Raw genomic sequence first — 18,502 nt, forward strand, 5'->3', positions numbered from 1 at the left:
TCTGCACCTGAAAGGCACGACTGCACTTCTTGGCATTGAATCTTATCTGAAAGTATTTGGCCACTCAAGCTTTCATAGGTCACTTCTCATTTTCTCAACTCTTTTAGGGGTATTCACTATGTTGCAGATCATGGTTTCAGCAGTGTCATTCACATAGAAACTGAAGAGAATTAGCCCCGGACCTGATCTCACTTATCCTTCTCCCCTCAGAGCGAGTTCCATTTATGACAACCCACTGTTGTCTATCAGTCAACCGATTTCTGATCCATTCTACCAATTTGGGACCTCCTAGCCTCCTATGCAGGACTGTATCAAAAGCTCTGCTGAAATCCAGGCAAACCACATCAAGTGCCAACCCTTGATCTAATTCCTTAGCGATAGTTTTGATCTAATTCCTTAGCGATAGTTTTGGTTCCTTGTAAACCGGGGTGATATGTATACTATACAGGAACCCCGGTATATAAATTCTTTAAATAAATAAATAAATAAATAAATTCACTAGTCACCCAAACATAAAAATCAGTTGGATTCATCTGATATTAGATTCTTCGCCTCAGATCCTGCAACCCACTGGATTGTAGATATTTCACTATCCTTTCCTTCAGCAGAGTCTACGTTAAGTTTTCCACCACCAAGGTAAGGCTAACCGGTCTACAGTCCCTAAAGCAGAATCATGCTTCTCTGATTTTGCAGCATCACTTGTCTTGGAGTTTCCTAGGAGGTATCTTCACCTGGCCTCATGGCCAGATCCACTTTCAGTTTTGCTAGTTCGACGCTAACTCTCTTCTGTAAATGAGGTGGTATCTACCCCATACCCATCTGAACTCGTCAACCTGCATGAGTACTCCTCCAGGATCTTCATTAGTGAACACCGACCTGAAGTATTTGATCAATGTTTTATTTTTCCCTTCTCTCTCTACACGCTGCTCATCTTTCAATTCCACCTCTGGTCTCCCTTTCTCCGACATTCCTAAAAAATGCGAACTCTCCTCGCTTTACCTATTTAGCAATTCTTTCTTCCATTGGAGCTTTTACCATCCCCATATTCCTTTCCTCGTCTCTTTTGGCTTCACAGGATATTCTTTTCTGTGATGCTCTGAGATCCTTTCTACTTTCTGAATGCTTATCTCTTTCCTTTATTTTTTAGACACTTCTTTACAGAACCACATTTCCTTTTCCTCTTGATTTTATTTTTTTTCTTACATAAAGATTTATTGCTGTTATCATCTCCATTTGGCTTGGCCCACTGTTGCTCCGCTTCACCTATCTTCTTCCCAGCCTTCCAAGATCTTCCTCAAGGCACTTCCCCATTTTGCCGAAGTCAATACTTTTGAAATTCTGGACTTTGACCTTCGTGAGACTTCTCTCCATCTTGGCCACCTCATCAAACCATACCGTCTGATGATCACTGGTGTTCATGTGAGCACTTACCCATAGGTTAGAGATACTGTCTCCATTTGTGAGTACCAGGTCCAGTATTGCCCCCTCCCCTTAATACAGAGATCTTTGAGGGCAATTCCTAAATTTAAATTAATTCTTCTTACATGGTTTTATCCATTCTTTGCTTTGACACTGTCTCTACTTACCAGTCTCGCTGGCCTTGGCACCGCCACTGCTGCCTTTTCCCCAGCTGCCCAGCTGAGCTTTGGGGACCAATTGAATCTTGTCATCTATTGTGGGCTGTAAAACATTACAGTAGGTACATTAACTCATAAAATGAGGGAAGATTTAAGTCATGTATATGGGTGGGGGCTACAGAAATAAGGAAGAAGATGCGCTGGAAACAAATCAGGACTGAAGAGATCAGCCAATCAAATGTCTAATGAGAAACTTTTATAATAAAACTGACATGTCAGATTATAAATGTGAAATGAGTGCTTTAAAAAAAAAAAAAAAAAAGCATATATTCTCTTCAGGACGACTAATCATGCAACCCAGGTCCCTTTATTGGCTGAGGATTGGAAGGAAGTCTCCACTAAGACTGAATGTTTGTCATTGCCATCCAGGTGCCAGCCGATGTTACCCTTCTCTGCCTTTGGATCTTCTGCTGGAAGACAGACCACTGGTATGGCTCTCTTCCACCACGGTCAGTTTGTGTGACATGTTTCTAATGTACAAGGAAGCCATTTGATGAGATGTGGGTAAGGGAACCACTTCTGCTGCTCGAACTACACCAAATTATAGTCTACCACCAGATAGTTCTTACAGCACTGTGAAATTGGGAGGTGTACACAATATTTTACACAAGAATAAATCTGTATGGGACAGAACGCCTGTGTTGCCAATCTCACTTATTTACCACAAGTATGGTCTTGTTTTTGTTGGGAATTGCTTTTTTTTGGGCAACTCGCGGGTAGCTTATTTTTGGGCTTTTTTGAGGGGGCTTGATGGGCAGGACTCTTGCCCTGCTCTGCTGTTTAACAGGCAGAACCAGCAGTACATTAGAAAGCTGAGGGGAGCTGTAGCCCTCCTCCCTGTGCTATGATTGGAAACTGTGAGGGAACAGGGTGGGACTTCAGCAAGCACAATTCTCAGTAGCTGCTTTCTTGTGGCCCTGTTCCTGTCTCCTCTCTAGTGCTGTGACCAGAAGCATGGGATTAGGGTCTTCTTCCTGCTCCTCAGGTAGTCTAGTAGCAAATGTCCTCTGCCTTTGGAAAGGTGAGGGCCAAGAGCTGCTTAAGCTGCAGAGGAGGGAAAAAAAAGAGGGGGGCACAGGGGACAGAGGAGAGGGAAAAGAAATAGTGGTGGCACAAGGAACAGATGGAACAGAGAGCAAGGAGGCAGGTTCAGGAGCTGAGGGGGCAAATGAGGTGATGGCACTCCTCCCCCACATGTCTAGTCCTGGTCTGTGGAAAAGGTGCTGTTTGTGGGTGGGTGGAGAGGTGAAGAGATGGCTCAAAGCCAACATGGGAATTTTCATAGCGGGATGGGGTGGATGTGGCAGGAAGGAGACTACTCAGCCGCTGTGGCCTGCAACTTGTTTTAATGATTTTGGGTGGAGTGGTGGGTGATCCAGGGATTGTGCCTGATACGTTTTTTTTCTGTGTATAAATACTTTCTAATAAAAGTAGTTTAAATTTCAGGTGTTTTGGGCTTGTTTTTTCCAGCAAAGCGTGCGTGTTCTTTCATTACTACCTGGCAACACTGCAGAGCCCAGCATAACTTTTCCAGCTTTTATTGGGCCTCTCTCAAATGGCTGTCACATTGTTTCCTCCTTTGTTTTTGGGCCAGCAGTTTCCTCCGGCTCCTTGGGCTTCCAAGCTCACTCAACTGGCCTCTACTGGGCTATAGCATCATGAACCTTCCTGGTTGATCCCTACCTTGTTTTAAGCCTTTCCCTGCGCCGCAGTCATTGTAGAAACAATCTCTGGCCACAGGCTGTGGCCCTCCACAGAACTGCACCCAGTGACCACCAGCTGTTGACACTGTGTGATGGTCAAGACGCCTCATTCCCCATAACCCCAGGGCCTGTGAACGCTGATCCACTCTGAGCCACACATATAGGAAAATTGGTTCTTACCTGCTAATTTTCGTTCCTGTAGTACCACGGATCAGTCCAGACCTTGGGTTGTGCATCCTGCTCAGCAGATGGAGACAGACTAGAACTGAAAAGGCATCCCATAATAGGATAGAACCTCCCCTGCTCCCTTCAGTATTTGTCTGTCTCCCAGCAGATGCAGGCAGCTGAACCCCTGGTTCACCTTCTCATCTCCTTTTCTCTGTGGGGTTTTTTCCTTTACGGATCAAGCCAGTATTAACCAGTGTTTAATTTTATAATGATTTGAAAGTTTTCTGGCTTTTTACTAAGAGACAGGCAGACAGACTAGGAGACAGACAGACAGATCTGTCTCCTAGTAAAAAGCCAGAAAACTTTCAAATCATTATAAAATTAAACACTGGTTAATACTGGCTTGATCCATAAAGGAAAAAACCCCACAGAGAAAAGATAAGGAGATGAGAAGGTGAACCAGGGGTTCAGCTGCCTGCATCTGCTGGGAGACAGACAAATACTGAAGGGAGCAGGGGAGGTTCTATCCTATTATGGGATGCCTTTTCAGTTCTAGTCTGTCTCCATCTGCTGAGCAGGATGCACAACCCAGGGTCTGGACTGATCTGGGTATGTACAGGGAAAAAGGCTTCTTAGCTCAATCATTCCTTCTTCAGATTATTCTGCATCAGTATTTTTTTTTTAATTCAGGATTTTAATTCCTTTTATTCCTGCATGGCTTTGGGACTTCATTTGCATGACATACTAGATCTCCTATATTATGTAACAGTTTAATGTCAATTAGTTACTTTTTCACACTAATATGCATAACACCTCTTCTTTAAAAAACAAAGCTTTGAACCTTCATAGTATTCAAGAACACTCCCTTCCAAACAGCTTGTCTAGCAAGATGTGCATCTGTAGGCCTGCACTTACCTTGGTGATTTTCAGGAATTTAGAGGGGTCCAGCACTCTGTTATTTTTTGCCCCTTGTACTGTATTCCATCCACCATCATCTACTCTCTGTACACCTAACAGGACAACAAAGTCAGTCAGTGAAGCTGCAGAAGTCTCCACTGGGAAAATATCTGTTGCTCCAAACTGATTGCAGAGATGTACATATTTGTATTTTTAGTTACATACAGGATTTATTTTTCTGTTTTTTTTACAAATGTCTAAAGTCAAGCTTTACAAACAATCAGCTTTCTTTTTTTTGATGCAGCAGTTTCCTCTTGTTCCTTTGTATTTCCAGCTCAATTGAAACTAGGTCTGAGATCTGGCACCATGATAAGAGCATTCATTCACAACGACCTAGTGATTTCTTTAGTACTTTATAGGCTTCCCTCCTCTGAATATAGTGATGGTCCTATATCAGGGCTTTTTCCAGAATACTATAGTCATAGGCCCTGAATACAGCCACTTGGTGTCACCCTCTCCATCAGGGGCTTTGAATGTTGCTTCCTGGGGATCAGAAGACCCAAATCAGGAATTGAATAGGGGAGTATCTGCGTGACAGTGCACAGCACTTGCTACCTTAGCCATTGGGCCAGGCCAATAAACACTCATCTTTGAATAATTACTTACCTGTAATTATGCTCTCCAAAGATAGTATCTGCATAGTTACAAATGCGGGTCACATCATAGAACCATCCCCTAAGTTCCAAAAATTCTGTGTGCTACCCACTGTTATTAGCAATTATAGCGTAGTATCTCGCTCAGAGTACTTTGTTAGGAGAGTGAATAATTAATCCTTGCAAAAAAATAAACAGATACAGACGAGAAAAGGGAAGACTAACAAGCGAAACACAGGAGAAAGTCGATTGGGAGGCTATTCCAATGCTTTGTGGAGTGCAGGAACTAAAAGTAAACAAGAGTTCTGAATATAAAATGGATCCTCCTGTGCTCTCTCTCTCTATTTTTTTTTTTATTGGATAAAATTACAAGACTTATATGCAATGCTGTTGAAAATGTTTTCCCCGAAGTCACTCTCTGTTATTGCAATTTTCTCAATTTAGTATTATTTTTAAGATCATGTCACTCTGGGAATGCTTGGTATTTTTACTAATTACTTTTCTTGAATTTATTTATTGAAATTTGATATTCCACTTTTAACAATGAATGGCCTCAAAGCGGATTACAATAACAAAGTAGGTCACAATAGTATTAAATCAAAAAACAATACTGGTTGAGGATCTCTATATTTAAAGAGTTTCATTGTCAGGTTCTTTTGTGGTTGTTGTAGAAATAGGAACACTTTTGTAGCAACCAGTTGTTGACAGGAAGTCTTTTTGTTGGGAATGCCTGGATAAAAAGCCGTGCTTTAGCTTTCTTCCTGAAGCTTAGGTAACTGGGCTTCATACGTAGAGATATTGACAGCATGTTCTAGATCTTTGGTGCGTAACAGCTAAAAGCCCAAAATACGGTGCAGGGCAGTCTAGCAGAGGCCAGAGGCGGGGTGGAAAGTAGAGTCAGTTGGGAAGATCTGAGCTCTCTCTTGCGGGCATAAGGGAGTCTGCTCATGCACGAAGACAAAGTGTTTTGAATTTGATCCTGCTCTCTATTGGTAGCCAATGTAGCCGTGATAGAAGAGGTTTTGTGTGTTCATATGTTTTTGCTCATACTAAGATTCTTACTGCTGTTATGTAGGAGTTAGAGGTGTTTTGAATTTTATAGTGAGATGCCATTGAATAAAGAATTGCAGCAGTCTATTCTGCTGGTGATTAGTGCATGGAGTACCTCAAGGCTGGTAAAAAAAAGGTTAATCCCAAGATTTACTCTCCTCTACCACCAACTCCAGATGTCGGTCCTATAGACACCTTCGTTCATTATTCTTCAGTTCTCGTTTAGCCTGGAAGTGCTACAAGAGGTATCACCCTGTGCCAGAAAGTAACACCTCAGCTCTGATGAAAACACACTGTTAAGGGAAGATACTGAGACATTGAGAACGAGGCTTGGCATGCACCTGGCAGTGCTAGTTCATCAAGTGGATACTGAACCACAGCAGAATCCCTGGCTCAGGCCCATCTGTTGAAGACCAGAGTGTATATAACCGAAAGGATTATTGGGGTGCCGTGGGTCAGACCTTTGAAAGTGGTGGACTTAAAGCCCAGGACCTCCCAAGTAAGGCTGTGGTGATTTCTAAAAATGTCTTCCCTGGCATGATGGCCTATATGGAAAACATACTAACTGGGTGTTAGTCATAGCCATACAGGTTTCAGCTGATCCATGGACAAGTTTGAATCCCAAGATTTGAGTTTTGTGAAATATGGATCCAAGCTGAGGAAATAACAAAATCAAGCTTCTACTCTGCAAGACTGACTTGGCCTTGATTAGGGATAATATTCTGTTTTATGGAAGAATTGAAACTTTTGAAAATGCTCAAAGATATGAACATTTTATATTTTAATTTTCCTTATAATAAGAGAATTTCTCCACATGCCATGTTGAAGAAATATTTATTAGAAATTTTGAAAATCTCAGAAGTATCATTACCACTTTTTTTTAATTCAAGAGTTTATTATATTCCAGAGCAGATGCACTGAGTCAATCCAGTGGAGGGGGAGACAGATGTCAACCTCCCCCAGGGCTTTAAACCTCCCGTAAAAGAGAGCCATTACGAAAACTTATTTTCTTATTTTGCTCTTGACTAAGATAAGAGATTTATGCCTTCATTTGTTTTTTATGAATAGTAATTTCTTATTTGTAGGTCAAAAGAAGTGTTCCCAGGTTTATCCAGAGGCACACAATCCACTAGGAGGAGATTTCTGGAACAGTAACATTATGTATTGGCTGCTGGAGCAGAATTTCTACTGGAATAGTATTCTGGAAACAAATTTGTTTTTCTAGACCCTAACCACTTAACTTCTCTTGTGGATTAAATTACTGTAACACTGACTGTTTCTTACAAAAAAGACAGTTCTACGTTTTAGCTCTGTATGACTGATGGGCATAGGTGATGTACTGGTTCCATCTTAATTATATTAATTTCTGCTGATTCTTCCTTCTTACTTATAATAGATGGGAATTTCCTGTTCATCTGGTTACATGTTTGAGGATTTTCTTTGTGAAACTCCATTTTGAATTTATCTGATTATTGAAATGAAAAAAAAAAAATAGAAATCCATACTTTGGAAGATTTGCTTTTCAGACACACTTTAAAAACATGGCTGTTTCGTCAAGCATTAGATAAATACGCTGTCATTAGTGTATGATCTGGAAATGTGTTACTGGAGTGTGGAGTTTATTTATATTCCATCTGGAAGGGATCTCCCTCATATATAAATACTCAACCACTGTCACTAGGACGAACTGAAGGACTGGTGTAAGAGAGAGACAACGTGTTGATCCCCGAGGAGAGTTTGCCTTCCTGTTCTGGTCTGTTTGATCAGTGACTCAAGTGGAGTAGTATATGGTGTTTGCTATTCATCCTAGGGTAGGGATAGGAAAACCAGTCCAAAGAACTGAAGTTAAGCCTGGGTATTAAAGGCAGCAAGGGAAGGTCACGGGACTTATGGTGCTCTACGTGCTTTATTTTTGGTTTGTCTTTTTTGTGAGTGACTATAAATTCTGATTTTTGTCTGTGATTCTGGAAGAGATTTAGTCATCCACTACTATGTTTTTAACAGCAAGTTTTTTGGGCAATGACTGTGTGAGAACTTTTATTTGAATGACCTGTGCTATAGATCTGTTTGGGCCTAGGAGCATATTGCGCCTCTCTTCTCCCATCTGGAAGAACTATTGGGACAGCATCAAGTATGCCAGGACTTTGCCTCACAAAAGACCTCCAAAAGTGGACTACATGTATTAGATACTAGAACTGGTTTTTAAATTAGATTTATTATGATCTTCTCTTTATTATTTAATATAAACTTTTAGTTAATATAATGACTTGTAGCAGAATTTATAGTTTAGTTTGTATGACAGCTTGCATTGTAATTTAAAGTGATTTATATTTTCATTGTAATTTCATTTATGACTGTTTTGTTAGGTAATATTGTCACTATTTAAACCATGTACTGCAGGTTTATTATCTTTAATTGTTTAATTGTATATTTGTACCGATACTTTCCCATTTTTATGTATATATTTTTACTGTATGTTGTAATTTGCCTCAAGCAGTGTAGTGGAAAGGCAGATGAAATTAAAAACAACATTTTTACAGTCTGTGTCCGATGTAGCAGCAACAGAAACTTAAGTTGGCCTCCCTCTCTCATCAGCTAGCACAAGAAGTTTGGGAAAAGCTCTTTTAAGGCAGCCCACTAAATAGAGTCAAGTGGCCCATATAAATAGCTATTCAGGATGCTTCACTTGAGGGGAAAAAAACCAAGATTACAGTGAAGTTACTGTAGATTCAAGTTCCCCTACATTCACTCCATGCTCCAATGAAACCTCCATCATTCATCCAGACTCACTGCAGGAATCCTCACCTGGCCGCCTCTTCTCTTTGGTAATGAGCTGCTGCACCTTCCGCTGCTCCTCTTGCTCCTCAAATTTTGCCTCTTTATGAATCTGTTCAATGGTTTTGGGGCCCTGGTCTGCTCTTCGTGATACCCAATTACACTATGAAAGGAAGTGAAGGAGCATTAAAGTAGTCCATTCATTACTGTAAGCACTAACGAAAAAGCTAGGCATTTCTACTGTAGTAACTGGATGACTAAGGACAGTACTTACCTTGTGTCTTCAAGCAATCAAAAAGCCCTGGCTACTTGTATATCCTAAAGCAAATTAGAGCACTACTTTTTTCCTTTCCCATGCTCCCTCACTTTTCACATCCTATAAAAACCGTACTAGTTCCATGCGACTCTGTTAAAAGTAAACATCCTGCTACTTAAATTGCTATATTTGCAAATGGCCTTTCTACAACTACTACTCTAATGTACTGTAAACCACGTTGGGTGAATTCTATATTCAAAAAGGCAAATAAATAAAACTGAACTGTTTGCTTGTAAATAGGTGCTCTCCATAGACAATAGGATAATCAGCCACATGAGCGATATCATCCGATGGCGCAGAAAACTTCTGCTCCATGAGTTATATGAGGAGTAGAGTATTTGACTCACCCAATCCTCTTTCGATTTTTCATGCTCCACATTTGTTAAATGTAAAAACACAATGCTGGCCTTATTCCTACAGGCAAATTTCAAGATTAACTTAAGCTTGATTGAGGAAGGGATACCAAATATATTAAGGGATACAATTTTAATCAAGTCATCCATGGCCAACAACATATGTTCATGGCAGAGTCAGTATAATGAAACAGAGAAAAGAAAAAAAAGAAAGACATTACGTCTCCCCAAGGACAGCCAAAACATTAGAATAGACATTAAGGGGCGGATTTTAAGAGCCCTGCTCGCCTAAATCCGCCCAAATCCGGGCGGATTTAGGCGAGCAGGGCCCTGCGCGCCGGTGAGCCTATTTTACATAGGCCTACCAGCGCGCGCAGAGCCCCGGGACTCGCGTAAGTCCCGGGGTTCTCCGAGGGGGGCGTGTCGGGGGGCGGGCCAGGTCGTTGCGGGGGCGTGTCGGCAGCGTTTTGGGGGCGGGTACGGGGGTGTGGTTACGGCCCGGGGCGGTCCGGGGGCGTGGCCGCGCCCTCCGTACCCGCCCCCAGGTCGCGTCCCAGCGCGCTAGCGGCCCGCTGGCGTGCGGGGATTTACGCCTCCCTCTGGGAGGCGTAAATCCCCCGACAAAGGTAAGGGGGGGGTTTAGACAGGGCCGGGCGGGTGGGTTAGGTAGGGGAAGGGAGGGGAAGGTGAGGGGAGGGCAAAAGAAAGTTCCCTCCGAGGCCGCTCCGATTTCGGAGCGGCCTCGGAGGGAACGGGGGTAGGCTGCGCGGCTCGGCGCGCGCCGGCTATACGGAATTGATAGCCTTGCGCGCGCCGATCCAGGATTTTAGCAGCTACGCGCGTATCTACTAAAATCCCGCGTACTTTTGCTTGCGCCTGATGCGCCAGCAAAAGTACGCCAAATCGCGCGGTTTGAAAATCTACCCCTAAATCTGAGAAAATTAAGTATGCAATAGCCAAGCTACAATTAATTTATAACTTTTGCAAACAGTAACCTGGATGTTTAAGAGTGTCATTAAATCCTACTACGCCATCCCCCAGAAAGAAACCCTGCAACTACCCTTTGCCAATGACCTCTTGCAACCCTATTAAATGGTATATGCCACTGGCCAATGGGGCAACCAAAATTATACCCAACACAAACTCCCTTTCTCCCACACTATACCCCCTTCCCAATGAAACAAAGGTCTATATTTGAGCCCTAAGTCCTCTCTCGTGGGAAAAGTTTCAGGATCAGGAGGCAGAACTCCCACAACATAGATAATCTCCCCCAAAATACCAGTACCCCATCCCCCACCAAAAGAAACCCCAAACACCCTTTACCAAAACCTCAGCTATTAAACTATCTGCAAAAACGTTTCTGGAACAGAAATCTGCAGCAAATGTTCAATTATATAAACATTCACCATCCAGGAAAGTGAAAAGTAGAAGCAACCTTCAATGCAATGTTATGATGCCCAGTGCTGAATTGTGAAAAATAAAAACAAACATCACCCTGCTCGTAAGACCTTTGGACAATCGCTGTTATTTTAAACACGATGAAACTGATGAATTGTAAGCCAGTAGCAGACAGAAGAGCAAAAAAAAAAAACAAACCCAAAATGAACAAAAGAAAGAAAAATTCCATTGCCAGAGACAGCAGACTGCCAACCTAGATAAGAAGAGCGCAAAGCATCTGCTATGCAAGAGCATAAGAACATAAGAAATTGCCATGCTGGGTCAGACCAAGGGTCCATCAAGCCCAGCATCCTGTTTCCAACAGAGGCCAAACCAGGCCACAAGAACCTGGCAATTTTCTCTGGGAATTGCACAAAAACATGATGAAAAATAGCAGCATAACAACTAGAGGAGAATGTATCTGCTCTTGGACTGTAAAAATAGACTGAAGAATCACACACTGCAGCAGCCATAGCCTTCCAGGATTTTTAAAGTTTAGCCAGAAGCTTTTCACATTCAGCACCATTGGATAACATACATCCACTTGTATGACTGATTAACCCTGCTTGTCAACAGAGAATCCAGCTTCCTATAAATATTCAGCTAAGCAAACACTGCTACAAAAGAAGAGTTTACAAAGGTCTCCAAAAAGGCTACATCCCCACCAGTGTGACCTTTTCACTTGCCAGCCCAGTGCTGTGGAACTCTCTACCATTAGACCTGTGTATCCTAGAGTGTACTAGGACTTTAAAAATAAATGCAGAAGATTTATTTAAACTTAGCTTAAAGTGATTAGAGCTGGGTTGCTAGAGTGTATTAGAACTTTCTAAAAATTTCTGAAGAATTATTTACTTTACATGGTGTATGTGGATTAAGATATGTGGTGTGTTGAGGTAAGGCTCCTTTGATCTCTGACTGTTTTCTCTATATTATGCAGCATTTTGTACTATTTATTTCTGTCTTTGACCTTTTTTGGTATGTTTTGATTGTGAGATGTTTAGAGTGATGGATTGGTGGCATATAAATTCATGAAAGAAAGTAAGATGAAAATATCAGTCTACTATGACTCCTGTATAGCTGACTTTGTACCTGTTTATGGTTGTGGGGATAGTATTTTGTTTCTGCAGGAAGATCAGATTCCAGACTGGAGGGCACAGAGAGCGTCAGGAAGAGATAATGCAGAACACACAGATTTCATAACTCTTAGAAGTGCTATTGCAGCGCTCATGATACTATCTCTAGGCACTCCCTTACATCCTCATCAAGACTTCCAGCCACTCCAGAGCATAGCACATGGATGTCCTCCCCAAAACGAGCTGACCAAGTGAGAAGGCTGCAGATGTATAATAATCTTTCATCGATTACTCCTAAACCTAAGCATATGGGGTCCACTAAAACCTGAGGGGCTTGAGCCCCAGGTTCTTGGAACCCAAATACAGCAGCCTTTTCATTTACCAAGGGTACATACCAGCCGTAACTCTATGACATCCTGAAGCATAAACCGGATCCTAGAGGATGTTTTTCTCTCTTTCACGATCTTCTCCATCTGATTAAAATACTGGTCCATGCGAGGCTATAAAGGGACAAGAGAGACCGATTTCTTCAGCATACCATGTTATTTATAACAATCATATCCTGCAGTCACCGATGACAGTCTGAGTTGTCCCTCCGTGAATACAGAGGGGGTATCTCGTGAGTAGTTTGTGCAAAGTGTACCACGGAAAGACACCGAGAGGCACTCTGCAGTAACTTACTTCAGGGCTTTCTGTTCTAAACAAAATGACACGAGTGATTTCTAAATTACAGTCACTCATCACACCATCAATTTTTTAAACTTTTTAAACTTTCTATTGTTGGTTGGACCACTTTGTTGAAAGATAATTTGTCATAAATAAAATAAAAATTATTCCATCAAAAAGAATTTTACTTGCACAAATTTTGTCTTACAGCTTTGGCTAGAGAACTTAAAAGCATAAAAGTTCATTAGGCCGGCTTCCTCCTTCCATTGGTATACAGTCACAAAAATATAGGAGTCCATATTCAATGGCATTTAGCTGTGTGGCTGAATGCTGACTTTTGAATGTTTCCACCATTTATCCGTCTAAATTTCAGCCAAATAACTCATTATCTGGCTAACTCCAATATTCAGAGTTAGCCAGATAACTTATCTGGCTAACTCTGGTTGTGCTATAGAGTAGTCCCTTAATTTAGCTGGATAAAGGTATCTGGCTATCTTTATGACAATCAGGTATATTTCAACAGTACGACCAAATATTCCAATAAAGTTCTCTGGATAAGTTTAACTGGATAACTTTGCAAAGGGGCCAGTGGCTGAATATTGCCCCCATAGTGCTACAGCATTTTCACTAAACTTTAACTGAATAGACTTATCCATATTTCCAACCTACTCTGATCTCACTGTCTTTGATGCACAACATTTGCCTGGGTGGCAAGAATGCAATACATTCACTATTACCTTGGCTTTCTCAAAATCGAGATCCTTGCCAATGGTAGTGAGCAAGCGGCACAAGCACTCCAGCGACTCCTCGTCATGGTTCTTCAGCAGCTTCACTACACAGTCATGCATGATGGCCTCCGTCAGCATTTTCAGCTTAAAGAGTTCACCAATGAACTTGATGTTGCCAATGGATCTCCGTCTTGCCTTGTCCTTAGCTTCCTCCAGCTCCTCCTGAAGCCTTGTCTTTTCTTCTGGCTACAAAGAAAAATAAATATAATTAAAAAGCATGCAAAATACCTGAATTCTACATAACAGAATTCATTTGGAGAACCAATGTCATTTAACATCAGCGTAATAAGATTAAGAAAGACATTGAAAAAACTCCCCATAACCACCGTTACTGCACAGATTAGTTCTTCGACAGAAACAAATCCCTCAATGATGAGGTTTTGAAGTTGGAAAGCAAGCTGGATAAAGACGTTCAAATTCAAAACAGGTGTAGGAAGGTGTAGGAAAAATTATGCACACTGTTGCACAGTCTGCTAGAACATTCAATATAAATCTGCCTAACTCTTCCCCTCTCTGCACCATGCACGCTACATCAGACCACCACTGTGAACCCTGAAACTGCATAAATCTATTTCATCACCTTCAGCAACAAGGCACTCCTGTACATACAAGATGAGGTTCCCAAGGTTTATGGTTTTGTTTCTTTTTAACAAGATGCCCTCCTACTGGAGAATTTACAAGTCTTTAATCTATACTCACCATTGTGGCAGATTCAAGTTCTTTCTGCTTCTTCTCAAAGACGTCGTCGTCCGCTTTATCTTTCTCAAATTCCTTCTGACAGCGGTTCAGTAGCAGCTTGCGGAAATTCACAGTGCCCCCTGGCTTGTCTGCCATCGGTACTTTCAGCTGAATCCAGAGGGAAGAATCATCACAGCTAAAAGTCCTGTGAGCAATCTGTTATTTATTGTTTTTGATTTATAACTCGCCTTTTCACAATTTGTGCTCAAGGCGAGAAACAAATAAAATCTGCAAAACATGGAGAATCTACCTGGGATAACTTAGCCCAAAGCCACACAGTACAGAAATGTGCATTTGTTTCTAATGAATACCAAAAATGCATTTTCGGTTCGTTTCAAATAGCCTCCAAGGACAGTACCAAAAAATGTATTTTCATATTTATGGCATTAAAAAAACAGGCTTCTGATGGTCCTGACTGGGTCTTACTGGGTGAAAAATCTAACTGGCCTGCCTCTGAGCCCAGCACCAGGGCCTAGTGCTAAGCTGGATCCTTGTTTTCAAGCTCAGAGCCACTCCCACCTGAGTCCTTAGTTTCAAACAGGCAGGAGGGATGCCCAGTTGCTCCTGCCTGGGTCCTGGCGATTTAAAAATGGCATCAGCAGGCTGGGGACAGTGCCAAAGTGCCATCATTTTTGAGCCTTTTACTGGTGTAGCTGCCATTTTCATGTACAGCCATTTCTACGTTTGTCTTTTTTTTACGGCCATGCATCAAAACAGTACCAGACTCATGGAAAGGCGCTGAAAGAACATAACTTCTGTGCCGACCCCAGGTGAACAGCATCACTTTTAAAGCACTAGGACCCCAGTGGGAGCGACTGGGCATCACTTCTGTCTGTTTGAAACCAAGAGCCAGGTGGGAACTCCTCAGCCCTGGCATTTGTAAAAAGAGCAGGGGGAAAGGCCTAACTTTTATCTGGGCCTGACTTGGGACAGGTTTTTGGCTGAGGAAGCCCTTTTTTTTATTGATTTGTTTTATTTTTTATGTTTTGGGGTTTTTTTGTTTTTTTTTTGGAGGGTTTGGCAAATGAAGCAAACTGAAAAAAAAACAAACAAACCAAATACACCCCCCCCTCCCGAAACAAAAAAATGAACCAAACTGAAAATGTTGGTGCTGTACTTCCCTAATGCAATATTTGGTTGCTACACAAACCCCTCTCCCCCCTCAGGATAAACAGCAAGTTAAACAAAAAGACACTGTTCTTTAATATTGTCCCTGTCAGCATACCAGATATGAGGGGTATTCAATGAGACACACAACAGGAAAAAACAAACTCTGTAAGTGGGCAAGAAATTTAAATTTTTATTATTTTTTGGCCCAGCAATTTTCTCCTCTTCCTTTACACTTCCAGCTCACTCAGAACCAGGGCTGGAATCAACCAGGAGCCTTCATTCACTACTTCCTGGGGATTTTCCCCTCATTTTATATACCCTCCCAAATTAATTTCAGTCCAGGAATAGACACCTTCATGTACTACACAAAGTTTAAACAAACTTAAGAGAAAACAATATTGGATATTTGTAACAAGTGTTCATGAAGGCAGGAGAATTAGATGAAAACATCCAGTGCTGCCTCCATGTAACCTGTTTCCTGGGAAGGTCCCTCTGGGTGTGCATGGCAGATCCCGCTCAGCGTGCGCTTCGGTTCTGTTATTAAGCTAATTAGCCTGTCTTCAGATGGGGGAGAGGAGGGGTATATCTGACTGGCGTTTCCCCTCTCAGAGATCAGAAATTTTGTTTTTAATGAATTTAAGGTGAATTACTGAGTCACACAACTGGACTCCAAGCTAAGGTTTGTCTTCAACAAAATGGGGAATAACTATCTTACCAACAGGGTGGTGTGAACTCTACCTGTTGGGTTAGAAACACTTTTTCATTTCTGTTTTTCTTCTCTTTCTACAGGGAAGACAACCCTAAATAAAAGAATAGCTGGGAGCTGGACTTTTAACTATCAAGAGATGCCGAAGCGCAATTACTCATCTCATGTTGTATCAGGAGTCTGCATCTTAACCAGAGCTTCTCAAACCTACCCTGTGGACCCCACAGACAGTCAGGTTTTCAGGATATCCATAATGAATGTGCAGGAGATAAATTGCATATCAAAGAGACTCGGTATATGCAAATTTATCTCATAAGAACATGCCATACTGGGTCAGACTAAGGGTCCATCAAGCCCAGCATCCTGTTTCCAACAGTGGCCAATCCAGGCCATAAGAACCTGGCAAGTACCCAAAAACAGTCTATTCCATGTTACCGTTGCTAGTAATAGCAGTGGCTATTCTCTAAGTCAACTTAATTAATAGCAGGTAATGGACTTCTCCTCCAAGAACTTATCCAATCCTTTTTTAAACACAGCTATACTAACTGCACTAACCACATCCTCTGGCAACAAATTCCAGAGTTTAATTGTGCATCTCCTGCATATTCATTGTGGATATCCTGAAACCCGACTGGCTGTGGAGTTGCCAGGACAGGATTGGGAAGCCCTGAACTAAAACAATATTTATTTATTTTATTTATTTAAGTTTTTTATATACCAACATTCAAGACAATAGTCCCATCATGCTGGTTCACATGAAACAGGAGTGCAAAATAAACTTAAACTTGAACAATAGTGCGGAAATAGCAGTTACATGTAACAAGGAAAATTGAACTTGGAATGAGAAGGAAAAAGGAAAAAGGAAAACCAGCTAATTACATTGTAAGAGGTAGCTAATAGTGATGTTGATGGTGATGTGATGATTGTTAGGAGTTAAATGATATTGGAGTTAGGAAAAATATGATGCAAATGTTTAACCGGAAGTCTAAGTCACAGCCCTGAATATCTCAATAGAGAAGGAATGACCTCAGATAGAATGTCCAGTTGCAAACTAATAAGATTTGTGGGATAGAAATGTTTTAAATAAAATAATAAATACACTTTGACATTATGAGCCTAAGGTCAAATCAGCTTGGATATAAGTGAAAGGTATGCAGATTTATTGCAGCAGAATGAAATAAAGCTGGAAGGAATTATGGGAACTGTTGTAGCTAAGTGTCACAACATCCTTAACATGGTCCCAGCCTGATGCCTGCTGACTCTGCCTTACGTCTTTCACTGTCCATAATTCTGATGGTATGAAGAAATGCCATGGCTTGAGCCATGTCTAGCAGATACCCATGAGCTCCAATTTAGGTGATGGGCTCAGTAGGAAGAAAATGTTTCGTCGAAAAGTCTAACTAAAAGGAAAAGAACAAATCATTACGCCCGAAAAGAGGGAGAAAATGCTCTAAAAGTTGTGCAGCAACTGCAACAGTTTAGGGGGAAAAAGTGCCCCTTTCGCTCATGGCAGAAAACAACAAGCCGGCTGACTGAAACTGAAGATGCAGAAAATGATACTCATACCCAGAGGAACCTTCACATTTTTCCTAGAAAGTTCTGGAAGCGTGTTCCATGTCAATGCCACTGGATAATTTCAGAGAGCAGTGGGACTTGCTGATTTGCCTGGTCTTCAGAGAAAATGTCAAAGCAGCAGTCAGTCTTTTATTCACAAGCCCAAACTGTATCCTCCGTGAGGATTGCATCGTACTTTATGCTACCTAGGTGTTCTGACAGGAGAGAATAAACCTACAGTCTACTAGTGACCATGAGAAGCAGTGTCAGTTTTCACTGCTCAGTGAAAATAACTAGGCCCTCCCTCTTTCCATTTACCATTTTCAAACACTTTTTAAAAATCAGTACTCTAGGTACCTCCACCCCTCAAAATCCATTAGCATTAGTGAAAGAGCCATACTTGCTAACACTAAGATGAGCATCAGTTCTAGGGCCTTATTTTACTAGATGGGACTCTGGAAATAAATTTGCAACTCTGGGACTCCAAATCAAAAGACTATCACTACACTAAAGGAGTAAGACTTCTATCTGATCCCTATCTACTTTAACCTGATTGCTCATTTCCCTGTTCTTATCACCTTATCCCAAAAGAAGTCAGTCTGCATTTCTACTGCCCATCTTCTCCCTTTTTCCTACTTACCGTAGCAAGACATCTACACATATTTCCATAGGCCACTGAGAAACTGGGCTCATCGATGGCTTTCTCGAAGACCAGGTCAATGACCCCCTTCAGCCTCTCCTCTGTGTCCACTGTCAGGTCTGTTACTTGCTTCATCAACTGGTTGAACATTTGTGGTGTTAACTTGTTTAAAATACTTCTTACCTTCCTGAATAGTTCCTAAGGAAGAAGAATCCAAAAAAACCCAAATATATCAGGC

At 41.6% G+C, this 18,502-nt stretch overlaps 1 protein-coding gene across 8 annotated transcripts in view; it reads right to left on the reverse strand.

Annotated features, from left to right (window-relative positions):
• The window catches only part of EIF4G3 (eukaryotic translation initiation factor 4 gamma 3), a 523,222-nt gene that overhangs the window by 61,294 nt on the left and 443,426 nt on the right, over positions 1-18,502 (reverse strand). For all 8 annotated transcript variants that reach the window (XM_029579175.1, XM_029579173.1, XM_029579174.1 and 5 more), the window contains 7 exons: positions 18,265-18,462; positions 14,216-14,362; positions 13,466-13,702; positions 12,458-12,562; positions 8,914-9,046; positions 4,424-4,518; positions 1,587-1,680 (listed from right to left, as the gene is read on the reverse strand). In XM_029579175.1, the coding sequence (XP_029435035.1) occupies positions 1,587-1,680; positions 4,424-4,518; positions 8,914-9,046; positions 12,458-12,562; positions 13,466-13,702; positions 14,216-14,362; positions 18,265-18,462 (1,009 nt within the window). The remainder of the gene's footprint in view (positions 1-1,586; positions 1,681-4,423; positions 4,519-8,913; positions 9,047-12,457; positions 12,563-13,465; positions 13,703-14,215; positions 14,363-18,264; positions 18,463-18,502) is intronic.

This window comes from Rhinatrema bivittatum, chromosome 15, assembly GCF_901001135.1.
Source record: "Rhinatrema bivittatum chromosome 15, aRhiBiv1.1, whole genome shotgun sequence".
NCBI lineage: Eukaryota > Metazoa > Chordata > Amphibia > Gymnophiona > Rhinatrematidae > Rhinatrema > Rhinatrema bivittatum.